Source organism: Triturus cristatus, chromosome 6, assembly GCF_964204655.1.
Source record: "Triturus cristatus chromosome 6, aTriCri1.1, whole genome shotgun sequence".
NCBI classification, from domain to species: Eukaryota; Metazoa; Chordata; class Amphibia; order Caudata; family Salamandridae; genus Triturus; species Triturus cristatus.
The window spans coordinates 792,213,526-792,241,523 of record NC_140589.1 but is presented as its reverse complement, the minus strand read 5'-3'; the positions used below and the strand labels follow the sequence as shown (position 1 = coordinate 792,241,523).

The 27,998-nt window shown below is 46.0% G+C and overlaps 1 protein-coding gene across 1 annotated transcript in view; it reads left to right on the top strand.

The window, feature by feature from the left end:
• The window catches only part of LAMA4 (laminin subunit alpha 4), a 466,993-nt gene that overhangs the window by 130,888 nt on the left and 308,107 nt on the right, over positions 1-27,998 (top strand). The window contains exons 5-6 of the mRNA XM_085611379.1: positions 17,345-17,559; positions 27,644-27,744. Of these exons, the coding sequence (XP_085467505.1) occupies positions 17,345-17,559; positions 27,644-27,744 (316 nt within the window). The remainder of the gene's footprint in view (positions 1-17,344; positions 17,560-27,643; positions 27,745-27,998) is intronic.

Below are 27,998 nucleotides of genomic sequence, written 5' to 3'. Positions count from 1 at the left end.
CAGAATGGTATGTGGCTGTTCACCTAATCTAGGCAGCTGGTATGGACCCTGCATGTGCAGGCCAATTTCCGCTGCAGTCAGCCTCCCACCACCACTGGGAAGAGGCTTGCCTGTCTCAACTCGGGTGGACTGCACTTCAGTTCATGCCACCTTGTGGGCAGGCCGGAGGTAGCAGGCATGGTTGCTCCGTCTCGTCGCCATTGTAAAGTGGTGGGCCCTAGGCCCACATGTTAAAGTAAAAGGCCACACGGACACTAGTGGTATGGTAACTTAAGTGACCCAGGGCATGTACGCCTAGCCCCATTTGTGAGCAGGGTTACCTGGCTGGTGACGTCTGTGTTGGACGGGTGAGGGGTGGGGGTAGGAATGCCCCTAGGGAGGGGCTGCTGTGTAACATGTCGTGCAGGACACTACAAAAGGTAATTACTCTTCTCACACTTCTTTCTGTGCAAAGATATAGACAACTGACCAAATTCAAAAGCCTTACTGTCACCGCTGCACACTTGCAAATAAGGTGATGTTCAGATGCTTTGCCATGACCGACCTGGAGCAGCCTTTGGCTGCAATCTGTGGAAAAAGATGTGCAGAGGGGAATGTCTTTTTCACCGATCCTCCGGGGCACAGAGTGGTCTGAATCGAGAGGGGGTGAGAGTGGGAGGGAGGATTCTAGGCAAGGCTTAGTTCTGGTAATTCGTAAAACTGTAGCCCTTCGGCAGCAGGGGATTTTTTTTTATGCAGCAGGGCACTTTGTTGAGTTAACAACTGAGTCATAATAAAGGATACACTTAGAGATTTTCATCATTCACAGCAGAGTTTTACCATTAAATGCTGCTGCCATCTCACTTTTGGGAAAGAGATGAACGCGACTGAAGAGAAATAAGACACCTGCTGTTTGCGACCCCGTCTATAGGGGGTGTGCCCTCATTTACATGGAGGCGTGGCCTGTGCGACTGAGTGAATCTTTTTTCTTTGCACCCGCCCCATCGGACGGATCTGGAAGAGGACATCAGGAGGTGCACTGACTGTGCTGCACAGAGAGGTGGATTGCAGGCTGTGAGCCCCCACCAAGGATGCTCCTTGTGAGAGGGACATGGGGTGTCCCAGGATGCCTCAAAGCATCCCCTTAGAGGCACAAGCAGATGCTCACTGCGCCCGCCTGTATGGGAATCTCTGACCTCCTTTGCAACAGAGGCCACTTCGCGACCTCGCGTGAAAAATAGACGGGAAACTTCAAGTCACTTGACTAACGTACACCAATGAGTCATTCCCAGCGCAATCAGGAGTTCACACATTTGTTAGGGTCAGAGGCGCAACTAGAGCCACATTTCGGGGGGGGGGGGGGGGGGGCTAAGAAAAAAGTTCGGGGGGGGGCTGAATCTTTAAGCAATAGGCAGAGAGGAGCTGATTTCGGGGGGGGGGGGGTGAATCTTTAAGCAAAAGGCAGAGTGGAGCTGCTGGGGCTCTTAGAAGGGGTGAAACAACAGCAATGCCTCATTGACATGCAAATGGTCTTTTAAAGACCTGTGAAGTGCTCGGGTGCGGCTGTGTGTGTGCCCGGTAGCTGTCTCAACCCAGGCTGCCACACACGAGGGGGGGGGGCTGAAGCCCTTTGAGTCCAATAGGTGTTGCGCGCCTGGTTAGGGTGGCTACCTCCTTCTAAGTCATTACGTACACTTTTACCAGACCTGTATTTTTATGGGCTAGTCATTCAACTAGTTAAACTAACACACCTGTAATCAATGATTTGTAGGTGAAATGTTCAAGACAAGAGAGAGTGCCTCTAATGACCTGGAGTTAGGTGGTCATCCTAGCATTTGTTGTTATAAGGTGTATTGTCCTGGTCTGTGCCCAGAGAACCCAATTATAGATATGCCAGCCAATGAGACTGAGGCACTGCTCCTGTTTACAGCGAGGTGTACTGCAGATTCCAAACTCATTGTTATTAATCAGAGGCCTTGAGTTCCTCTCCATGCACAGTCCCCTTGCACTATCAATAATTAGTGAATCATTTGTCATGCAAAGTGAGGCTGCTTGCAGCATCAGACCCAATATGTCTTGGTTGTCGCTAATATGACCGTTTCTCTGGATGATGGGTTTCTTTAGAATGTTTTCCCTGCTCTCTTTGGAAAGCTTATATGCGGTAGTTAGATGCAAACAAAATCATGGCTTCAAAATACTCTTGGCAAAACAGAGGCTGCACTATGATGTCATCATGTTGGCATTCTCCAGATTTAACCAACCAAAATACAAGAGAAATAAATCCCAACTTTCCAACCAGGTAGTGGTTTGGAGGACTAAATGACAGAATGTACCATGGAAATATGATTACATTAGTTAAAGGCACTCTTATGATGAGTTTGTATCCTGCCTCTGACCTCAGCTGTTTGACTCATTGCCAACCAGAGCCCAGATGTTTCCTGAACGACTTGATGCTGAGGAAGCAAACCTTATATGTGCAGGCAGCCCATGCAATGCAGGTGCTGAGGAAGAACTGAAGAGGAAGTTTTAGGGAGCTGTACGCCTCTGCGTAGGAGTGTGTAATTCTGAAGTTTATGACCAAACATATACACTTGCTCTCATGCCAGAAAACCTCGAGGTTTACTCTGTTGCAGGGATGAAATAACCTGATGGAGAGCGAGCAACCCTGACATCAAATAGTAAAATATACCTCGTCAGGATAAAAATGTGAAGGGAGGCATTGAAGTCGATTCATATGATTTCAAGATAAAGTCCAAGGCCACTATATACTAGCCAGAGCAGGTATGACAAGAAATAATGAAGCTGTTTTGAAACAACACAGAAGTATCCACTGTGGAAACATTCATTGAAATCTCACACTAATTCCTAGAGATGGTTACGCATAGGGAGGTGTTGCTACTGTACCATGAATGCAAATGCTTAGTGACGTAGCATGTCTGGTTTGTCTTGTGTGTACGGAATGGGGATGATGTAGTGACGTGATGGCCTATGTAAGCAAGGGCTGAGTGGGCATGCTGCAGAATGATGTGGTGTGGATGCTGTGAGAATGTGGTGATACATGCAATACCCGGGTCCTGGATGAAGCCTGGGACTGGATTACTGTGGATTTAGAATTGACTCCTAACAAAACCTACCTGCTGAGACTGTAACCTAATGGCCTAAAATGGAATAACTTGTCTCCTACCCGAATTGCTCCTGGCTCTATGAAGTCTTGAACTAAAATGGCACAGTGAAGGTGCTATAAAGCAAGCAATTATAGCAGAGAAGAAAATCGAAACACAGGGACAGTAATCTCAAAGGATGCAATTGATATGTAACTAATGAAAGGATCAAAAGGGTTGCTGAAGCTTTTTGAAATGGGAGAGAGAAAATATCACTCAAAAGGAGGGAAGTGGAAAATGGTAAAAGATCAAAAGCAAAAAGAGAATGTAAAGAAGACGTTATAATTACATCTGCCCTTGTCTCCTAGTTCTGTGGCTTCCCTTTCTTCTCTATTATTCCCTTTTCTCTCTAACAGAATTATTACCACTGCCTCATGCCCTCAATCATATCGCTGATGTAGATTATATTCATCATCATATCAACTTTATTTCGGTCACTAGGACCATAAAAGAATACAACAAATAAACAATTAAAAATAAAAGAAAATTCACACATGGTTGCATTAAAAAATCAATCATGAATCGAGTGACCTAAGAACTAGAAAGATATTCATTCAGCTGCAGTTAACTTAATACAGTGATTGTGACTAAACCACATAGCTGTTAGAAATTTTGCCACTGCGAATACAATTGGGGCCGATAGATCTATTTTTAGAATCCTAAATGCTGGAAGGTGCCGTCTAAAACCAAGATTTTTGAGAAGTGGGACAAGCCAATAGTTCCTTGCTCTTCGGTAAGCTGGGCAAAAGAATATAATATGTAAATCAGTCTCTCGTGGGTGAGCGCAAGCTGGACATTGCACTGTAGACTGGGGATATGTCCATCGGTCTGTATGCGCCCTAAGAGGAAGAGTGCTGTATCGCCATTGCATGTAAAGCTTCCTTGTTAGCGTAGGGCCTATATCATCAAATGCAAGCTCTAGTTGGTATGAGTCTTTGAACCCCAAAAACTGAACAGATAGAGACCCCTCCCGTACACTCTTAATTAAAGCCCGTAAATGGTGCTCATAGTAGACCTTGGAGATGGCTTTGCATGAGATCCTGGAGCATGTGCTTCCTGGATCAGACCACAGATCCGGTCTTCCTAATGACTCGCATGTTTGCTTGATGTATCTGAGCCATGGAATTTGGGCAGGTTTGACAAGACGCAAAATCTCCTGGAGCTCAGCTCTGTAATGTAGTAGTTCCGGCGTGCTCCATATTTTGCGCCAATAAGTTATCGGTTTAAGACCCAACTCCTCTATAATGGGTCTTAGACCCAAATCAAATCTCAGTGGGAGGAGCGGGGCACTGGACGGTAAACTTGTCAAGTGCCTTAAGAAGTTGTTCTCCGTGACCTGCAATTTCTGAGAGGCGGTGTGCCCCCATAGTTCGCCTCCATAGGACACTGCCCCTCTTGCCTGAATTTTGTAGATTTGGAGGCGAGGACCAAATGGCTTATATGTCAGTCCTCTCTTCATTCTGGATATGCCACCTGTCAGCTGGATCAATTTAAGGTTTGCCTTGGTTTGGTGTGAGTCCCATGTCATGGATTGATTGATCGTTACCCCCAGATATTCAAATGTATAAACCCTCTCTAATCTGGAGGACCCTAGGACAGGATTTGCACGTGTTGAAGAAGGCGGATTGAAGATCATGTACTTGGTTTTAGAAGCATTAATCTCCAGTCCGCGCATCTCACAGAAATTCGCAAATCCGTCCAGGACCCGTTGTATAGCCATGGGGGATTTGGAAAGCAGCAGGGTATCATCTGCAAACAAAATAGCAGGAACCCTGCTGCCGTCCAACCTGGGGGCATCGATATTACTCAACCCGTTGAGATGGTTAATTACCCTGTTGACAAAGAGGCAGACGAGGGTCGGCGCAAGGACACAACCCTGTCTAACCCCCCTGTCAACGGGGAAACCATCCGAGAGAATTCCTCCTCTTCCACACCTAACCCTAGCAAAATTTCCCTGATGTAATCTTATCAAAATTGATAAGATATCGGCAGGAACCCCAAGGTCCAATAAGACAGCCCATAGTTTATCCCTGGGCACTAGATCGAAGGCGGCTCGCAAATCCACGAAAACCGTGTATAAGCTGCCGCCCTCGATTGACACAGTCTTCCAATATATAAGGTTCAAGAGGAAAATCTGGTCAATAGTTGAAATATTTCTTCTGAACCCTGCTTGATATGTGCTCATAATTTCACATTCTTCTGTCCAATCTTGTAAACGATTGATCATGAGTCTGCCGAATATCTTCTGGGGAACCTCAATGAGGCTGATGGGTCTATAGTTGGCTGGGAGCAGAGGCGAACCCTTTTTAAATATTGGGACAATCTCTGCGCCCAGCCAAGTGTCTGGCAACTCCATTTCCTCCAGAATGGAATTAAATAAAAGCATAAGGTAAGGTGCCCAGACATCCGGTTCTTGTTTAAATAGGTCACCAGGCAAGCCATCCAAACCAGGCGCCTTGCCTGATGCCAACCCTGCAATTGCCGCTCGGACCTCCTTTAGTGTAAAAGGCACCCCCTTTGGAATAGTGCTGACCATCTGGATGGAGTTTGTGCTGACCCCTTCAGGTGACCTATAGAGGGACTGGAAATGATCTTGCCATGCCTTGGCTGAGATGTTAGGCTCTATTGCAGTAGCCAATTCCTCAGAACCTGTATTCACGCAACGCCAAAACTTGCGCGAATCCCCGCGTCCCAGGGAGATGGTAAGTTTCTCCCATTTCTGATGCTCCCATTCACTCTTGGCATTGATGGTCAGGGTCTTATAGGCTGATCTCCTGGCCCTAATTTCCACACTTCCCTTCCCCGCCTTGATCGAGGTCAGTAGATCGGTTTTTGCCTTCCGACATGCAGCGTTATACCAGGGGGGGCCATGGGCGGGTCTATTAGCCCTTTTGGAGGTGGTAGAGAGGATTTCAGACACAGATTTGATAAGATCTGCATGTAGCTGCCCCAGTTGATTATATGCACCCTGGGTGCTGCCTTGCACATTTAGGACCTGTACCTTTTCAAATGTAGGAATTACCTGGGCATACAACTTAGAAATCCTCCCTGGTGTGGCAGCTATTTTCTCCCACTTCACTCTACGTCTATTGTTCGAGAGGGCTAACCCCACCTCAGATACCTCCCTCTTCTTCCCCCTGGTCTCAAGACCAGAATGATCATATTCTAGTTCCAAAGCGTTGTGGTCGCTATCTTCTCTGGGAATCACCCGGAAGTCTCTAATGAGCGACCACGAGAACAGTGGGACCAGGATATAGTCTAGTCTTGACTCCCTACCTTCTCTGTTGTAGGTACATCTTGGGGGAATGTCAGATTTTAGCCTTCTGTTACAAGCCCGAAGACCATATTTCAGAGTTAGGGATGTGATTTGTAGAGCCAAAGGGGACCAGACTCTTGGAGCCGGTACTTGCGATGGTGGTATAGACCACACCTGGTCCTCATCCAATGTGCCCAGAAGGGGCTCGAAGTGGCAATTCAAGTCGCCACCTATTAGGAAAGGGATGCCCTTCGGGATTTCATTTAAGGCAAGCGCAAGCTCCTCAATGGTGCGCGACTCCTGTGAGATGTTAACTGGCCTGGAGTAGACATTTAGCACCATAAGGCTGTGTGAATTCGGCCATTCCAGCAATACTGCTAAAATGTCCTCCGTATTTAGAGGGAAGACATCGGCCCTGCATCCCAGGTCAGTAGCCACCCAGATAGCGAGACATCCCGAGGGACGCCCTCTGCCCCCCCATGTTGTGTGTATGGAGAATGCAGCAAAGCCTGTACAGGTAACATCTTCCCTCGCCCAGGTTTCTTGAAACAGGCATATGTCTTTATCCTCGATAAAGGAACACCAGGCCGGGCAAATCTGTTTATTGGCCAGGTCCGCCACGTTCCATGATAAAATCTTGAGAGAGGACAAATTGATTCTCTCTATTTGAGAAATGAGAGGTACAAGCACATCAGAGTGCATCTCCAATAAGGGGTTGCAGTCAATCAAACCAGTTTGAACAGCCAACACCGCAGATGTGTTAAGTGGAGAGTTGAGAGTCCCTGCACAAACTTTCCCATTAGTTGATTTCTGCTCGACATGGTCCTTCTCTGTGGGAATAACTGATCGTGGATTAAGAGTCGGGATCCTTTTGTAACCCAAATCCTCCCCATCCCCCGTCTCATTCGGTCAATCCACCATGTCTAGATGACTAAACCTATTGTATGTGGAAAGATGATCATGTGACGGAAATCTGGGAAAGGGGTAATCCTTTTTTTCCCTTAGGCCCCATCTACCTCCTCTCCTACGTACAAGTTCCCATCCCTCCTCTACCTGCTCATGACTTGTTGAGGGGTAAAAGAATGATAGGGGGAGGGATTGGATAGAAGTCTCCTGGGCATGGTGAGGCCAGCTACATATATAGGAGACGGTAGAGGGGTCCCGAAAATTAATCAAGATGCAATCTCCACGGATGGATTTCCTGGTATTGCCCAACCATGGAACTCTTCTCACCATGAGAACCTCGCTACATTTTCCGTTAGGGAGGGGCCTGTTGTTAGAAAGCCTGTAAATTACCTTATTTTTTAAGGTCTCCACAGGTTCTCTAGTGGATGGTTTTAATTCTGGAATACCTGTTAAAATGACTGTACGGGATGACCTCCGGTGGCAAATTGACTGGCCTATATTTTATGCCTTTTCCCTGTACCCCTATTGGGGACGCAGCCATCTTCTCTTGGGGACTTGCGTTTACTGTGCAGGGTAGAACTTGTGGTTTTTCAGTTTCTGAAGTGGTTGGTATGAAAGGTTGTGTCTGAGTGAACTGAGGTGGAGGAAGCCCTTCTTTAAATGGAGGTGCAGATGCAAACTCTGCACCCCTATGGATCAGCCCTCCACTAGTAGATTCACTAGATGTTTTCTTGGCCTCTACTAAATATGCGATTCCCTTTTGGATGTTCGATAGACATATTTCCATCTTGGCTATACGGTCCTCTAAGGGATTAATAAATCCCCCCAGAAGAATGCGAATATCCGAAACGATAAAAGCCTCTTCCCTCGATGTAACTTTAGAACTGGGAGATATCTGGGCCAGGGTAAGTGTGGATGGTGCCCATTTTTTCGCAAGCGGAATCAACCCCTTGCTAGCTAAGACCTGTTGGTTACCCTCACTTATAGGATTGTGCTTTGGTATCTTCGGCTTGCGCCCCCCTGTGGTTTGGGCCCTTCTTTTTCTTTTCGGGATAGCTCCCTCCCTCACACCCTGTGATGACTGCACAATCTGCTGAGCTGTCTCAGTAGTTGCGTCTTTATTAGGGATAATCACTTTAGCAATGATTGGAGGTGGAGGGGGCCTAGTAGGTGGAAGAGGTAATATACTGAGCTCTTCGGGGGCAGAATTGTCGCAGTCAATGGTAGATATAGTAGGACTACGTAGATCGAATAGGCCAGGCATACCATTTGTCCCCCCAGCATCTGATGATATGGGAACAGAGATATGTTCTGGCGTGATGGCTTGTGCGAGGGGACCTAAAGAGGATCTCCTAACCCAGTCAATTTCTTGAGAAATGCGCCTTTCCAGGATGGTAATTTCATCAATGAGAAGTGAGCCTGCTTTAGCGAAATACGTATCCAAAGTACCTTTTGCCGTCCCTGTGGCCAGTGAGGTTTTGCTCCTCGTTTCTCTTGAGGTCATGGTTCGTATCTCAGTTGCACGGTTGGGTGTGCAACCTTAATCCAAGTAGGGGGGCCCAGGCCCTAACTCTCCCGTTCTCGAACGGCCTCAAACGGCCCACTCTTTGCCCGGGCTTCGTCCCACGCGCGTTCCGCTAGCACGTTTGGACCGGGCGTCACAAATAGGCAGGATATCGTTAGAGGGGATGGGCGGGAAGAGGCCCCAGCTGCGCCGATGGTGATGAGTGCGCTGTGCAGGCTGGTCCTCGCAGTCCCACCCTCCGAAGAAGTACACCACAAAGTCTCTCCCAGGTCCTACGGAGTTCAGGCAAGCTGGAATACAAAGCACCAGTCTTCAAAGGCTGCGGTGATTATTTAAATCGGCGAGCGGCTCCCGCGAAGCGGGGGCCGCGAGTCTTTATAACGCTGTTAGAGGGGATGGGCGGGAAGAGGCCCCAGCTGCGCCGATGGTGATGAGTGCGCTGTGCAGGCTGGTCCTCGCAGTCCCACCCTCCGAAGAAGTACACCACAAAGTCTCTCCCAGGTCCTACGGAGTTCAGGCAAGGGTTCCAAGAGATCAAGGGTGGCGGCAGTCCTACCCACACGAAGCCGGTCCGGGCAGATTATATTGATGCATGATATTGCAAGGTGAAACTATTATGTGGTACGCCAGGGTTGCTTTCCCATGTAATGCTAGCACAATACACAAAGATGGACCCTCTCTCATACACCTGTATTAAGCATTTCACATCACCAACATGGACGATAAGTAATTGACACAACTCAATAGAAATCCGACACCAATTTATAAAACTAGCTCTGATTTTTATCTATTTTTAGGCACCAAAATGAAATCAATACATACAGTGTAACAGGAGTTATCCATTTTAAAGTGATAAATATCAATACTTTTGCAATGTAAAAACAGTAATGCTGCGGTCAATGGAAAAAACACATATATATATATAATCGAATCTTTGGAGAGTGAGTTCAATGGAACCCACTTGGGGTTAAGGTCTCATGAGTCCATAGACCAGTTCACAACAGCTAGCACAATTTTACCTGTCTTAGGGGAGCGGGGTGCAGAGGTGCACTTTTAGCTGTCAAACTGAGCTTTCAGTCAGGTTACTGGTCTTTAGAGGGTTACCTTAGCAAAACTTTACTTGTGGAGCAAGTTGAGCAAAACCCTTTGGAAACAAAGTAAGCAGCTGGCTCTGGACCAGGAGTCTCCAGGCTGATCCAATCTACGTGCTATCCGTGGTGCTGAACCGGATCTGCGGCCAGAGTAGCTAGCAGGTTTGCCAAGAGAGAGTAAAAATAAATGCAAAATCTTTGAGATGGAGCCCCAGGTGTGGTTGGTCGATGAATCTCTTCTCTTGAAGCGTAGAGTAAAGCAAAGATGTAGTCGGTCAGACCACCAACAAGCCTTGGAGCCTGCAAGCACTCTGGCTGAGGAAATCTTTATCCAGTGGACCAAGGAAATGTTGTATAAAGCTGAGCCTTGCTGAGGGTCTGAACTACAGTTTCCAGAAGCCACCTGCACAAGGACTTTGAGCAAACACTTTGGACGGCTCGGGGTGCAGGACTTAAATGTCGTTGATTTAGTGGTTTGTGCCTGCTGATGACAGGGTATTAGTTTCTTTAGCCCAAGGGAGTTATTGGGAAGTCTGGAGTTGGTGCAGGGGTTCATCTTCCTTTTGGACCTGATCTCTTGCCTCGGTCAAGTCGCAATCCAGTGGGCACAGAGTGGCTGCCACAGGTGCAGAGTTTGGCACCTGTCTTCGTAGAGTCCTGCCTTGTTGTGGAAACTGGTCTCTTCTAGGAATCTATGGCAGTATTCCACAGCCTTTTTCCCCGCAGGGAATCACAACGCGGTCGTGATTCCGCATACCATTACTCCGCAAGTCGGAAGAACGACTTGCGGAGGGGGGGGCGCTGGATGTTGGAAAAGTATCATTTACTATTCCAACTCCAGTCTGTGCGGACACTAGGGAAGGTGTTGAATTTTAAATCCAACACCTCCCCCCCCCCCCGCAAGTCGTTGTTCCGACTTGCGGAATAATGGTATGCGGAATCACAACGCGGTCGTTGTAACGACCGCGTTGTGATTCCCTGCGTTGCAAAAGTTGCGGGGCAAACGTTGTTTACCCACTTCTAGATATTGCGTCAAATCTGAGGTTCTGGTGTCTGGGGTGCCCCTTAAATCCGGGATTTAGGGGTGCTAGTGGGTGTAAGGACTAGTAGCCAATGGACATCTAGTACTGCTGCTGATCCGCACCAGTAGTCACCATATCCAGTGGGAGTATGCCACTAAAACTAGTCAGAACCTGCGTTTTAGTCCAAATTCAAGATGGCCAAAACCACCCTTGACTGTACACTTCAGCTCCAACACCCTAGAGGTGTGGTCAGCCTTGAGGCGGTGCATGCCTACTGCATTGCCAATTTCCTGCCTGGCAGTGAAAAACAGTGTGTGGGGCAGGGGGAGGCTTTGTCCTTAAGTGGGGGACAAGTTCTTCTATCCATTGATGCTAGTGAAGCCCTTGAGGCTCTCTGCTGCACCAGTGTACTCACTAGCCATCTTGTGGGGGTGGAGGTGTCACCTCCTGCTCACACAGGTCTTTGTCTGTGGCCTCTGGGAGCGGCACACACTCCCCAGCATGAGGTAAGACTTCTGTCTTGGCGGCAAACCTTCAAAAAAGCCCACCAAGCCACGAGAACACTGGGTTAACTTGGTGAACACTATCTAAAGTGCCACCTAGGTAGATGCTGGTTAAACCTCGACACCACCATTTTGTCGGGGGGTCAAAAAGCATTGTGTGTGACACCAAACATGAAAGAAATAAGCGGTCCATCATGAAGCTAGACATATAGGTGATGCCCATATGCCAGCCCTAGTTATCCGATGAACAGCTGGTCACTTGTAGTAGAATCACATTTAGAATGCTACTACGGTGTAAGATATGCTTGCACATATATTTCCACACATATAATATAATGCATCCTGCCTCCTGGGCTATGGGAGGCCTACTTTAGGGGTGACTGACATATATTAAATGCAGTGAGGTGACTGTCACACATGGTGTGTGCCTAGTCCAATTTGAGCACACAGGCTGCGAGTGCAGATCTGACATGGCATATCTGCAGACTTCCTTTTCATTTGGGTCAGTCAGGTTGGCACAATAAGTGCTGAATCCCTGGTGACCCCTTTAACATTCTTGCCCTGGGTACGACTGGTACCATAGACTAGGGCATTATGGGCATGTTAAGATCTTGCCAATTGGCTGTACCAATTTACATTTGTCATTTTTAAAGGAATGAGCAGTGGCACTGGGACCTGGTTAGCAGGTCTCAGTGCACTTTCAGTTAAAAAACCAAAGCATCTAATAGTTAAATGGGGCCAAATTGTGTGGGGGGGGGGGGACTGCAATGCCGTCCATTTTGTTTCATATGATATTACTGTGTTCCCTGTAAGTAGTTCTTTATGTAGTATGTGAGGTGATTCTGAAAGGGGTATGGCCAAAGAAGGAGGTGTGACTTTTGCAACTAAGGTCATGATCTCTCACATATGAAAGATAATCCTGTGATTGATAAATTATACAGCGTTCTCCTACTCAAAGAATAATTGAACCTAGCAACGAACAAGAAATGGATAGATTACCACTCTAGGCAATGTGCCTACAGATGTAGACTTTTGGCTAGTCTCCCATAGACAACGTCCCTACAGAGTTGGCCAGGCGACTAGACTCTAACAGACAATATCCATAGCGATATGGAGAGAAAAACAGTCTCCTAAGGTAATGTCCACGCCGTCACATGCCTGGCTCAGCTGCTATCACTCCTCTGTAATGCAAAGGTGTGAGAAAACCACCACTGTACAATTTTTCTTTCCTCTGGCGTCTGTTTTTTTTTTTTTATTGCTGGTGAGTAAAAAACAGAAATAGAGGGCCCACTTTTAGGTCTGGAGTAATAGCACTGCTGCCACCAGACCTTATGTGACCAACAAAAAAAGAGCTTTGAGACGTATTACTGAGAGAGAGACTTGAGATCTGCCCACATGTTGGTTGGCTTGAGTACATCATTTGATGGAACAGACGTTGTGTGTTTCCATCAAAAGAATGTTTCTTGCACTCCTATTTGCTCTGATGGGTTTTCCACTCACCTAAAATGGCTGCTGAATTAACATAATGATGCAGTGTATCGGTAAGGAAATCCTTGATAATTGGGCAATACATGATCTTGACCCATGCTGTCCTTTTTCTGACTGAGCATGGCAAGTGTCTGAGCTCTGACGTGGGTGATGTATTAGTCATTTAACCGTGCCACGCTGTCAGCCTCTCATCTTTCATTGGGCCCAGTGGCTTCCCCATCTCAGCGCTGAGTGTGGCCCGAACCAGAGGAGCAAGGCTGGTGTCAGGGACAGCTAGCAAGAAAAAGAGCAACCCCCCTTGAGGTTTTGCATCCGCTACAGCAGATTAAAATAATATTGCTCCTCCATGGCAGATGGGAGCAGCATCCTGGGTGCTTTCCAGCACTCTTTATCACCTCGCTTCAGCACCCATTACTGTTTTCAGCAGGTCACAGGATCTACAGGCATCAGTCTATTGCAGCAGGAGCTGCTCCTGTTGGGCGATGGCAGGGGTTGGGACGTGGAGATGGGCATGCTTCAGGGGTCTGCTTATGCCCTCTACTCTAGCCAGCATGGGGCCCTTGAAAAAGACTAAAGGGCTAATTACGAGTCTGGCCGTCCATGGACCGCCAGATTTGCGGGGTGTGGCGGTCTTCTGACCACCCTATTACAACTAGGGCGGTTGTGCCGCCCTGTGAATGCCACAACCTCCAGGGACCTTCGCGGCGGTCCTGAGGCGCCAAGCATATTACAAGTTTTCTCTCTGCCACGGTTTTCATGGCAAAGCGTGGCGGAGAGGAAACAAAGGGGGCCCTGCAGGGCCCCCTGTGCCTCTGGGGATGCATGGGGGGGTAATTTTGTGCCCCACTGTGTGCATGCATCTCAGTACCTGTATTACATGGACTGCAGCAGTCCATGCTGTGCAGGTACTGATTTTGACAATCCCATTTTGATGCCTATGTAGGCACCGCTGTGGGAACGCCAAAAAAACACACGCCAGACTAGGAGAAAACTCCTAAACTGGCTGGAGGTTCAATCATGAGTTGAGCAGGACAGTCCAGCTCCCACACTCCCAAACTCGTAATCAGGCCCTGAGGCTGGATAGAAAGTGGTGGATGTATTGTATCTTCCTATCTGTATTGCTTTTCTGTGTACTTGCTTTTTTCCTAGCTTCTCTCAGCTTGTTCTCCACTTTTAACTCTTTTTCTCTCATGTGCGCCATCCTTCTTCTTTCCTCTGCTTCTTTCTCCATCCTTTATGTCCTTTTCCCCTTCTCTCTTGCACTCATTCTTCAGATTTTATCTTGACTTTTATCTTCACCCGTCTTTCATTTTTTACTTTCATTTACAGGACAACATTTTCCCTTATCTGCCCATTTATTTCTCCTTTTCCGTGAATACTCTGACACCCTCACCTCCCCAGACTCCCAAATTCCTCTGCCTGTCCCTTCTTTCTCTCTCTCCTTTTTCTTTTTCCCTTATAACTTTTCCATTATCCTAACCACATCCCTCAGTCTCTTCTCAACTTGCATATTTCATTGCCTCCTCTACCTGCTCTATTGTTTGCTAATAGCTGTCTATTCCTCCCTTCTGTCACCCCTTTCTTTTCCTATAACCTGGCTCCATCATCCTCCCATAGTGCCCTCCTGCCCATTCCCTGTTTCTTTAACTCTCTCTCAATCGTCTGTCCCTTTCTTTTCCATTATTGTGCTTTTTCTTTAACCTTCTTCTCTCCTTTCACCCCTTATTTTCTCACCCGCTCCCATTGCTTACTTTCAGCCCCATTGCCCACCCTCCCTATTTTAGGTTCCATTAACCCATTGCTAACACTTCACTTTGCCTCCCCACCTCTCTTTCTCTCGATGGCTCTTATGTCCCCTGGCCAGACCTCTACTCCCCTGCCTCTCTTTGTAATCCCTCTTTCCTCTACATTTGCCCTTCCTTTCTTATCTCCCTCCTTCCTCTCCTGTTGCCCTCATTTATCACTCCCTATCTATCCTTCCCTCTTTCTTGCCTGCTCATGCTTCGTTCTTCCTATTCGTTGCTGCCTAGACGAACTCCTTTAAAAGGTCAAGGCTCAAATAAATAAATGCCCCACACACTCCTCCTCCCACTTTGATTTTCCATCTTTATCTCTCTCTCCTTTCTCTCAACGGACTCATTCCACACCACGCCCCAGCTCTCAGCCACCTTCACCATCCCAAACACTGTCAGTATACTCCAATGATAACCCCTTGCCTCTATATATTTATTTGCCCCCCTGCAACATCCCCACCTCCCTCATCAAAATTGTCCTCATTTGTTCATCTCCCATCTTTCGTTCCCTCTGCTCCCTGTGCACCCCACTCTCTGTCACCTCTTCTTCTCGCCTTGCCTCTCTTCACACCCTCCCTCTTGTAAAAAACATCTGCCTCTGCCCCCACGACTCTCCTCTCACTCCCCCCTCACTCGCCTGGCTTGATGCTGTTGGCTTCCCTCTTAGTGTTGTTCTCAGAGGGTGTGAGTGATGGTGGTGTGAGGTGGAGGCCTTAAGTCTGCAGTGTGTCCGAATGGCCTTAAAGCACCCGGTGAGCAATACACTGGGGTGGACAGCCGGGGATTCCCTAATACACTGCCGGGGGATTGGGGAGTAAGGGGACAGTGCCAGGACCAGCTGGGCATGGCAGATGTTTGAATGCCGGCCAAAGTTAGTGCATGATGCTAAAGCCACTTATTAATCTGTGTCCAAAGCGCTTAACCCCATCCTGGCCTGATGTGTTGACCCCGTGCCACAGAAGCTGACCATCCATCAAGCAAAAGATAATATTTCTTGACTCGCCCCTTCTTCTGAAAAGACAGCGAGGCTGGGATAAAGTTATTTACATGCCAGTTAGTAAAGAGATATTCCGACACGCTATTACCTCCAAATGACCTGTAGCACTGGAGTAAAGGCAATAACATGCCATGACTTACAGAACCACTACACTATCAGGATGGTTCTCTTATTTGCAATACCCCAGTGTAAGCACCTCACAACTGGTAGTAGGGTTTCCATGTGGAAGGGTTAACGATCAAACATCCAGGTTCACATCGCACCACATATAAACACTAGGCCTGGGCGGTAAATTCCGCTCCGCTCGCGGAATTTGCGAAACTTTGGCAATTCCGCATTCTGCAGAGAACGCAGAATTGCCAAAAATTCCGCGATCTGCGGCGTAATGGAATTTTTTCCTTGTTCGCGATTTCAAAATGCGTGTTCGTGAGCGACTTACTGGGATCCCTGCGTTCGCCGCTGCGTTTTCCTATCTGTTCGCGTGTGCCACGAGATCCCGCGAGAGTGTGCGACCGTGAACACGTCATTCGGATGCGCCATTGGACATCCGCGTTCGTGAACAGGAAACATGCATCGTGAGCGGGTGGGACAAGTGAAACAAGATGGCTGCGCCAATTGGCGACCACATGGGTAAGTTCACGAGATATTTCCCCTCGAGCACGCAAACAGAGTCGCCGAACAGGTAAAACACATCGCGAGCGGGAGGAAAAAGCAATTCCGCATGCTCGCGGAATTCTGCATAGCTCACAGAGACTTTTTCCGTTTCGCTGAACTTTGCGTAACGCGACTATGAAAATTCCGCCCACCCCTAATAAACACCTGGATCGCCATTTTGATAGCTCGGTCAAGATGGTTTTTTCATCTCTGTAAGAGGGGACAGTGTGCATAATTCAGAATGACAAAACGCAAAATCATTAATTCAATGTAAAATATCCCTATTGGGGATCAAATAGAAATAAAACATTGGCAACGTCAATAAGTGTTATAACTGAAAATGCAAGCCAGACCTATTGGCTTTGCCAATGCTTGTTTTTGTTTTGACTGCCAGTGCTGAGCCCTGGCATGCGTTCACGATTCTTGTATCTCTGTCTGTTGTTGATGTTCGCGTGTGCACTGACACTGTCTGGTAGGTTGGTGCTTTATACAAATTCAAATATGATACAGTTAAAAAAGTCTGTAAAACAAATTTCCTTAAGTGAGTGGAAAGTAAAGATACATATTTGGAAGCTAAAGTAAAATATATTCTTGGGATACAAACAAGAGTTCTGTTAAACCCTTAATGTACTCTCATGTTTTCATATTTTATTTGACATTTTTTGCTTAAAATGCGGCACTATTTCTAGATTTTTCATTTTTCAGGTCTCTCTATGTGGAGACATTGAAAGCAAGACAGGTATTGACATTTGACGAGTTTTCTTTTCCCATGCTACAATTTGTGAACCCTAGGTTTTCAAGAAGCTACATTTTCTAGAAACTAAAAAGATATGTTGTATCTATATTAGGAGCATCATCTTATGGCAATAACAGAAAATCATTTCTCAAGGTATCTACAATAGAAAACGGTTATGAAAATTAAGAATTAAAATACGTTTTTCCTCATATTCTTTGAATACTTTTTTTCAGGTGTGCACCAGGATTCTATGGAAACCCTCTGCTGATAGGGAGCTCTTGTAAAAGGTGTAACTGTAGTGGAAACTCGGACCCCAACTTAATCTTTGAAGACTGCGATGAAGTGACAGGCCAGTGTCGCAACTGTATGCGCAACACCACTGGATTCAACTGCGAGAAATGCGCGTCTGGCTTTTATGGAAATGCTACCATTCCATACAACTGTAAAGGTACGCCACGTTTATAATCCAAATGCTATAACACTGGTAGCTTTGGGTGGAGAGAGTGGAAGAGAGAGTGGAAGAGAGATTTGTTGTGCCGCATTTGCTTTGCATTCTGGGATACGAGCTGTTAGTTGTCTCTTTCAACAAATAAGCACTTGCAAAGTGCACGGGTATTATTCTGGTTGTCAACAGACTCTCTCCCATGTAGTTCATGAGAGACCGAATGACTATGCGATATTTGGGTATTGAATATATTCTCACCTTGTGACGCACTAAACAGCAAAGTCTACACTTCTTTTGGAATGTTTTCTATTGATACACAAGAATTTCCAGAGTTTCTTTGGAAAACGATATTACTCTAGTCTAAGGGTAAGCAAAATTGTGTATTTTTTTACCTGAAATTCTGGTATTTGTTGAGAAAAGTATGCAAATTTGAGCGTAAATTATGTAAACTGCACTTTATGTATTCGAGAGCAAACTGAACAGGAGGGCATGCCGCACGTTCAAAAGTCACCCAAGATCGGAGAAAGAGATTGGTTCAAGGAGAAAATGTCACATACAACACATTCTCTGACCTATCTCCTACAAGATATTTTCTGCTCAAGTTAATTGCTTGCAGCAAAAACCTTTGCAAAATTGTACTCTGTCATAATTTTCGACATTTCACACAATTTGCGTATCATGCAAGATTTTCAATTTCTTGCCTCCTCTAACAGCACCATTGTGATATGGGGTACACACACACAGCAGACTTGACCATTCCAATGCACACTGTGTATGTTTCAGAATAATTTCCTCATTGACTGCAGCTGACCAAATGATGCACTGATCCAATCATAAGACTTTCCAAAAGATGATCACCTGTCAGCAGCTGAAAATAATACCACTGTATCTCTTTTCAAGCACGTCATATCACACTTTAATCATGTCTCATCGCTGCAAATGACAGATGTTTCTATTCCCTCGTTTAGTGTAACGAAGAATAGAATGGTGAGTTGCTATTACCAGGATTCAGACTAACAACGCTAAGATCACCACATATTTCAACCAGGGCAGGCCTATCTTTTTATGTGCATAGCTTCTGCCACGAGTGCAGAGTCTCTCTCCACAGTCCTAAAATTAGTATTAGTAAAATTGAACTTGTACTACGTGAATACCCCAAAAATAGTAAACTTATGCAGAAGTGTAAGTTTACCTTTGTGAATCAGGTGCAAAGTGTTGCAACGGAACTTGCTCTTTTCCATCCTGGATTGGAGATCATGCCTGGAAACAGATGACTTTTCTCTCCAAGGGATGCTTTCGCTTGGGATGTAGGTTTAGCCTTGAAGAAATCCTGTATGAACCCCCATTTAACTTTTGGGGTCGATGCATAGGTGACATACAGAAGTTTATCTATGCTTTCAGATTTCAAGTCCTCCTTGTTGGCCAACGTGAACAGAGCACATGGTGCCTCTTGAAGAACTTTGAAAAGCAGGGGAAGTTTACCTTGGACCTAGCATTTGTTGGTGTTTGGACCACAGCCTTGTCTACCAGATTAAATATGGCAGCTCAAAGGTAAATCCACTTGAAGGATGGTCATGCAAATGTAGCTCAGAAGACAGCATAATTGAAAATTATGTTTACTGATAAGAAGCCGTGTGGAGAAGCTGCTACAAAATTTGGCGTGCACTGCTCTCAAGGAACTCAAAAATGCTAATGTGGTGAAGAGAAACCAGGGTGAAAGAAGACATTGTCAGATTTGTTCATCTTCCACTAGTCATGCACGTTTTCTTATTAAAGTAGACAGCAGCAGGTTAAGTTCCAGCTGAGGTCTCTGCTTGCTTCATCATCTACAATTCCGACACAGCCTTCTCAAAAAGTATTGTCTTCATGGTTATGCCAAGCTGGTAACAGTTGATCAACTGGAGAGCAAACATATGTCTACCAGGATGTCTGAGTCAAACTTATCTTAAACTCGAAGGTGTTCGAAACAGTTCTGAAGGGCTTACTGTTCCAAAACAGTCATCACTTCCTAGACTTGGCAGCTGGCAAAAGAGTCAGACTCTTCTGGAGGCATTGCAGAGCCTCTTGAATATTAATGGAAATTGTTGTGGTTCACAAGGTCTCTTTAAGTTATCTGCAGGTTCTAAACTTGAACTGAACTTGATCAACAAGTATATCAGTACAACCACATGTAAGATGTAGATGCTGTTTCACAGTCTTAGGTTCAAGATCCTGGCAGTTTTAGTGGATGTGGCCATCATACTGGCCATACCGGAGGTTTATCTCGGGGAGATGAACTTCAAGCTCTAGTCTTGTTCTTTGGTGTCTCTTTACTACAAAGGAAATTTACACAAGTATTGGCCCAGATTTTAGATCTCCTATTTTGGAAGGACTCATTGTACTCATTTAAATGGATAAGTGGATTTGCTGATTCCCTGTCAAACTGGTGGAGCAAAAGTCGCCCAAGACCATGTATGGAGAATTTAACTGAGGTTCATCTTCCTGATAAATTGGGAGAACGTCTACTTAGTTCCTGCACAGGGTGTGGTCTAGATCAGGGTGAAGTGCAGAACACAGCTGAGGATAGTATTCTTGCTGGGAGAGAGTGAAATCAATCAGGTCTCTCAGTTGTTGAAACACAAGAGGTGTGTGTTAAATTGTGGTATAGGGTCCAAGATCACATGGCTTCTTGAGTGCACCATGCTTCATTGGTTAGGAATAAGCTCAGTCCCCATATTTATTACATACATATGCATTGGGCACAACACTGACAGCTCCAGGATGGTCAGGTTACAGTGGCAGAGGAGCTGAATGACAAGTGACAGTGAAGTTGGTAAAATATTTTTCTTTAAATCATATTCCCTAAGATATGATTACAACCAACAGAAACAAGTATTGTTGAAGCTCCACTACATGGTCACAGATGGATGAGACTCTATCAGAGAATACAGATAAAAATACAGTATTCAATTGGATGCAATGAGGAGGGATCCTGTGAGCTTTTTATGTCCCTCATAGTGATTCTTGAGAGACCCCGATAATTAACTGATTAGTCGTAAAGGGTGTTGAGATCCAAACTGATGCCAAATTTGCATTTTATTTAGCTCACTGGTCAGAGGAACATGTCTTAACACCTTAGCCAATGTTTGGAATGACATAGCATGCAAAGTCTCTTGTATAAAATTGAATAAGCGTAAGACAAGTTGCATACAAATGTACTAAGATAATGACAACTGATGAAATAAACTTCCACTATTTAATTGCTCTTTAGGAAAGGAGAACCTAAAACTTACTGGAGCTCATAAGATGAATTAATAGCGTGACATAATCAAAACCATTTTAGTGTTCTAACTCAACCTAAAAGAAAAGGACAGAATATAATGCATTCTATAGGCAGTAGCTCACATATTCTGTTTTTTTACAAGAATTACATCCACACAGAAAATCATTCTTGACGCGACCACTAGCTTCTGATATACTGAATCGCTTTTGTTTTAGACTGAAAAATGGTAATTGCAATAAATAATTAATGATAGCCATACTGTCCATGTCTATTTAAGTACACAAAACAACATAATTTTTTTGTATTGTATTTTGGGTGGGAGTTCTATCGGCTATTAGTTCTTTAACTGGTATCTTGGTCTATCGGCCTCCTGGGCCCAGAACGCTCTTTCTAAATGAGTTAGTGTGTCTCACAGAGTCATTCATGATGAAGAGTGGGCTGACTGTGTTGGGTGATTTTAACTTTCATCCTGAAGAGAGTACTAATAAAGACTCTACAGCACTAATTGAGACCCTTTCTGGCATGGGGATGGCCTAATTGGTGGGAACACCCAATCATGAGGCAGGGCATTCCCTCGCTGACATTTTGTCTAACGATCTACAGGTGTCATTCCAGTCCATTTTTCCCCTCAGCTGGTCGGATCATGGAGCCGTTGCCTTTTCATTCACACTTGCTGCCCCAGGTGGGAGATGCTCATAATCCAATGTTAAAGTCTGTAGGCGGAACTGGAATGGTGTATTGCAGGATCTCTGGCCACTGCACGAGTCAGCATGCCTGTAGAGATACAGAAGGATGTGGACAAGGGGTAAGTAACATTGTAGGCTGGTTGGAAGTGGCGGCTGACATGGTAGCCCCTTTGCGAGAAGTTAAATTGAGGAAGATATCCACTTCGGCCCCTGTTTTAATGAGAGGCTGAGAGCTCTTAGGCAGGCTCATCGCTGTCAAGAGCAAGTGTGGAGGAAGAACTATGAGGAGCATGAAAAAGCCATTTATAAGAGCAGGATGAGGAATTATTAACTAGCTCTCAAAGAGGAGAAATCCTTATTCTGCACCAACAAAATTTAATCTGCCACATCCAATAAAGAACTTTTTAAGTTGGTGCAGCAGCTCTTTACTCTCCCGTCAGCTGGAGAGCATGAGGGGTCACAAGATTTTTGCAATCAGCTGGCTGTTTTTTTCAATGTAAAAGCAGCAAAATCTATGATGAACTTGAACTATCAAAAGAAAAATGTTACATGCTGCAGTCCCCAGGTAATGAGGTAGAGTTTTTAAAAAATTTTTTTAACACTTTATTTAGTCTTATATTCAACAAGGAACATTAAAATCACACACTTGGTCATATGCAGAATAGTCTTAGTATCACCATTATCCTTGACATCTTACATTGGTTACCCCCACATAGTCGTAGTAGCCCGTCCCCGCACTGGGCCCCCAGAGCAACAGTTAATGCATTTGAAAGTTCCATCCGGCCAGCCGAGCCCCCACGATGATCCATTCAGTAGGTGGAGAGTCTCTGGCCATGTTCAGTTGCACAGTTCCACAAAGTCCATTGTTGATCGGATCCATCCCCCCTCCGAACCCCCCACTCCAGCACCACCCCCACGAGGGAAGCCACGGCCCTCCCCTCCCCAAGAGTGTCGGAACTGCAGTGTTATGTTAGTGCAAGGGAAGTAGGGCAGAAAGGGGGACGCCGTAGGCCACGGCCAGACGTCCCACGCGACTGGGAGGTAATGAGGTAGAGTTGAGGCCGAAATATCTCCCCTACATCCAGAGTCTATAGACCAAGAATCCAACGTAGTCATAGTTTTTCCACCTATTACCTCTGAAATAGTGGAACATTATCTTCTTAACACCAAGTCAGGCTTACCCCTGGAACAATGCGGTCCTGCAGTTTTGCACTTAGTGGCTAGTACCGTGGCATCCCCTCTTGCATCCTTAATGAATAAAGTCATCTCCTCCAGATGCATTCCATGGCTCCGGAAGAAGGCAGTGATCATGCCTCTTCTTAAAATGCCTAATCTTGATAGCAAAATTCGAAAAACTACCGTCCAATCTCGCTACCCCCGCATCCTGCTAAGATTCTTGAAAAACATCTGAATGGTGGATAATTGATAGAGTTAGTGGAAGATCAGTAATGGCTAAACACCTCTCAGTATGGCTTCCAAAAACATAACGGAACCAAAACTGTTTTGGTTTTCGCCACAGACTGAATGGAATGGAGGGCAGGCGCAACATTGGTTCTGTTAGATCTATCTGCGGTCTTTGATACCATCTCCCCCTTCTTGGTTGAGTGAACGCCTACAAGAAATAGGCATTATAGATAGGACTCTGGCAATGTTGTCCTCCTTGCTTAAGGATCGCTCTCAGATGGTGATGCTTAATCAGTACTACTTTGATGTTTTTTCCCTGCCATGTGGCGTACCACAGGGCTCATCTCCAAATCCCACGTTATTTAATGTCTATGTGTCTCCACTGGCTTCAATCATTCGCTCCCATGGGCTACACGGGATATCATACGCTAACGACACACAGATCATTGTATCGATCCCTAAGAAGTTGCTGGGGGTGTCTGTCGAGGGAGGAGAGGGAGGTTGTTCCATGCTTTGACCGTGAGGAAGAAAAAGGAGCGTCCTCCTGTTCTGGTCTTCTTGATGTGTGGAAGTGTCACAAGAGAGAGCTGGGCTAAGGGGAGGGATCTTTGGAGTGCGTGGATTGAGAGGCGGTGGTTCATGTAGGTGGATCTGGTGTAGTGGAGGGCTTTGTGGGCGAGGATGAGAAGCTTGAATTTGATGCTCTTCTCGACGGGGAGTCAGTGAAGTGTCCGTAGATGTTGGTTGATGTGGCAGTGGCGCGGTAGGTTGAGGACTAGTTGGGCGGTGGCACTCTGGATGTTCGGGAGTCTGTGAGTGAGGCTCTTGTTGATCCCAGAGAGAGTGCATTGCTGTAGTCCTGTCTGCTGCTGATGAGGGCATGGGTGACGGTTTTACTGTGTTCAAGAAGATTCCAGTTGAAGGTCTTTTGGAGGAGGGGAAGGATGTGGTAGCAGGAAGAGGCGACAGCGTTGATCTGGTGGTCCTTTTGAGATTCGGAGTCCAGGATGATTCCGAGGTTGCCTGCGTGGTCCGTGGGGGAGGGAGGATTCCCTAGGCTGGGGGGCCACCAGGTGTCATTCCAGGAGTCGGGATGTGGGCCAATGATAAGTACTTCAGTTTTGTCTGTGTTGAGTTGTAGGCAGCAGTTCTTCATCCACCAGGAGACTGCTTCCATTCCTTCTTGAAAGTCGTGTTTGGAGATGTTGGGTTCGTTGGATAGGGAGAGGATGAGTTGGGTGTCATCTGCGTACGATATTATGTTGAGTCCATGTGATCTGACGATGGATGTGAGCGAGGCCATGTAGACGTTGACCAGGGTGGGGCGAGTTCGTATGTGGTTGGTGTGGGTTCCAAAAGGAGGGAGTCTGACCCACTGCGTTCTGCCGGAGAGGAATGAGCGGATCCAGTCGAGGGCTTTGTTCCATATTCCTGCGTCATGGAGTCTGCGTGCTAGGGCGGTGTGAGACTGTGTCGAAGGAAGCGGAGAGGTCCAGGTGGATGAGGGCCACAGTCTCTCCTCTGTCAAGGAGGGAGTGGATGTTGTCTGTCGCAGTGAGGAGAGCAGTTTCGGTGCTGTGATTCCTCCTGAAACCTGACTGGGAGGAGTCGAGGATGTTGTTTTCTTCTATGAAGGAGGCGAGTTGACTATTGATGGCTTTTTCAATGACTTGTGCCGGATACGGGAGTAAGGAGATCGGTCTGAAGTTCTTGAGGTCGGAGGTTTTTTCAAGAGAGGGTTGATCTCAGCGTGTTCCCAGTCCTCTGGGAAGGAGGCGGTCTTGAAGGAGCGGTTGATGATTCGTCGAAGCTCGGGGGTGATGATGTCTGCAGCTCTGTGGTAGATGTGGTGGGGGCAGGGGTCCATAGGGGCTCCAAAGTGGGTTGACTTCATAGTCTTCAGTGTGACTTCAATGCTGAGGGCAGTCCAACTGTCAAGTGTTGGCTGCGTGGTATGGGGAACGGTGGTTGTGGGATCTGTGTGTAGGTTGTCGTCTTCGAAGTTGTCATAGATGGTCTTTATTTTGTGATGGAAGAAGGCGCTAAGTCTGCTGCAAAAGTCCTGGGAGGGTGGGATGTCGGTGGTCTCACTGTTGGGTTGGGCGAACTCGTTGATGATGTCGAAGAGTTCCTCGCTGTTGTGTGCCTGGGTGTAGATTCTGTCCTGGAGCACTTTCTTCCTTGAGTATCTGATGAGTTTGTGGTGGGCAGTGGTGGCTGCTTTAAAGCTGTCGAGGTCTGCTGTGGTTTTGGAGTTCCTCTATAGCTTTTTGAGGCATCTGCAGGTTTGTCTAGATTCTTGGAGTTCAGTGGAGAACCAGCTGGCTTTCTTGGCGTGTGGGTTGGAAGTTTTCTTGAGGGAGTGATGGTGTTGGCGCAGTCGGTGATCCAGTTGTGTAGGGTAAGGGTGGTGGTGGTAGGGTCGTCGTCCGTGGAGGTGGGAGGTGAGCTGCTGAGGGAGGTGGTGAGCTGGTCGTTGGGGATCTTGGTCCAATATCTGCGCTGCAGCTGGTGAGGACGTTTGTGGATGATGTTTGTTTTGAAGGTGAAATTGAAGCAGCGATGGTCTGCTGCTGCCATAGGAGTTCAGAGATGTGGCTGAAGGTGATAGAGCTTCCTGCAGTGCAGATGGGGTCGAACTTGTGTCCTGCTGAGTGTGTGGGTTCTGGTATGATCTCTTTCAGTCTGAAGTTGTGGAGGTTGTCCAGGAGGGAGGTGGTGTTGGGGTCTTGGAAGTTGTCGAGTGGGAAGTTGAGGTCTCCTAGCAAGGTATAGTTGTTGGAGGTGATGGCTTGCGGGGTGATGATGTCAGTGATGGAGTCAGAGAAAGGTGTGCGGGGTCTGTAGATGAGGGTGCCTTTGAGGGTGGTAGACAGGTTGGTCTGTATCTTGAAGTGGAGGTGTTCCATCAGGTCTATGGACCCATAGGTGTAGGTGCTCAGATGGAGGTTGGGTTTGTGAGCGATGGCGATGCCTCCTCCGGGGCAGCTGGAGCGGTCCTTCCTCACGAACTCTAAACACCGACATGAGACAAAAGACGCAGATTTGTTCCAGATAAAACGCCATTTTTGAGCAATCCACAAACAACTAACAGCCTAGGTAAAGCAAGGAATTGAAATTTATGACAAAGGTGTTCTGCTCTATTCCACCATAATCTGTTCACAGACACTTTATAGACATCGCATGACCCAAGCTGACAAATTGAAAGTCATTTATACACATAAGTCGTAGGTACTTAGGTGTCACCACTCATTTTTTCACCCTTACACTTGGCTTTTCACAATAATCTAATTGTATTTTATATATATGTAAATATATTTAGGCCAAACACTGTAACATGCAACATCCATAAGTAACATATGAAATTATGTTTCTGTTCACAAATCACTTGGGTGGCTCACACAATACAAAGATAAATAATGAATTGCCCCTCATATCTTTAATAACAGCCACAGCAGGTCCGAGTCCTTAGGAGACCCTGTGATTCCTAGGGATTGAAATGTGTTGATAATATCAAGCAGGGGCCGTAGGCAAAAGTAACTCCAGTGGGAGTTTACAAACAAGACAACTAAGATACTACTTAGCTTCCCCTAAATGCATGACACTCCTGCAGATCTCCATTATTATGTACAGGATTTAACATTTAGAGACATTGATCAAACCCATCTTCATAAATTGCGGATTTGGAACTGCATTCCATGAACAACTGAAAGTTTATATATTACTCTCACTTTGTTATTAATGATTGGAGACAGCCCCTAGCACTACACATGTTGTGGCCCATTTATGTAAACTTAACGCAGCGCAGCAAGTCACCTTCAGGGAAATGGAAGGAATGTGCATTCCTGTCCTTTCCCCAGCACTGTCACACAATAGGCTGCCTAGTGTCAATGCAGGCGCTGCATGCAGGAGTGCTTTTGGGCAGGAAGGAGTACCATCCTGCACAAAAACAATCCCCTGAGGCACAGTCCTCTATCTTGGAAGAAATTCCTCTAAACAGGAAGTAAGGAGGAGAAATGAAGATATTTCTCCTCGTTATGCCTCACCTTGAAAGGTATAGCATTTTTGCACATTCGAAGGTCTACCAGCAATGGTTTATCTAGGAATGTGTCAAAAACCATGGGAATTGTGTGGGAACACCCACGCAACGCCCATGGAATGCTTTGCAATGCAGCGATTTGCGCTGCATTGCGTTACTCCTCATTTATCAAGTCATGCCGGGCCACGCACAGTGGCCTTGTGTAGCATAATAAATCACATTTAAGGGTTTGCATCACTCATGCACCACATTGCATGGTGCAAACGCAACGCATGCCCTTTTATAAATAGGGCCTTATATGTATTTTTCTATTCACACTGTTTCGTGTGACTTTGTGTTACTTGTCATTTTCCAAATGCAATTTTCCGTATGATACCTTTGATTAATTATATTTTGCTAAAGGATTTTTTTTTTAATGATTATGGAATAATACAATGAATAACCTATGTTGATTAACTGATTACTTGCCCTGATCATTTGTGAACTGAGTAAGTAGTATTAGTGATTGTTAATTATGGATCTTCTTTTGGTTTACATTTATTGAAATGCTGACACATGCCTCACATTGGCATAGAACTCTGCATGAGGTCTGATGTATTATTGTTTGTTAAATGTTTGTATTGTATTGTATTGCGGGCGCATCTAAGTAAGCCACATTGCTCATTGCCTCTTTGGATGCCGCTTCTGTAATTCCAGAATGCCACTGTAAGAAATGTGGCACAGAATCCTGTGATGATATCAGTGGGATGTGTCGCTGCAAGAAAGGAGTAACAGGGCCACTCTGTGATCGCTGTGAGGTACGTAACATGGAAAGGAAAATGACACATGTTTCAGCTTTTTTTATTTGGATTCATATATTTAACACAGTGGAAGAAAGAAACCAACTGCTTAACTGGCAGATTAAATATAGACATGAGTTATCTCTCACACATAGAATGTGTGGACCTTTCTTCCATACAAAATGGTGTGAACTGATGAAATCCTGCCTTTTAAGGTGTTCTTTAAGTATTTCATGTAATAACTAATAAATAACGCTGTAGATAACGTACAG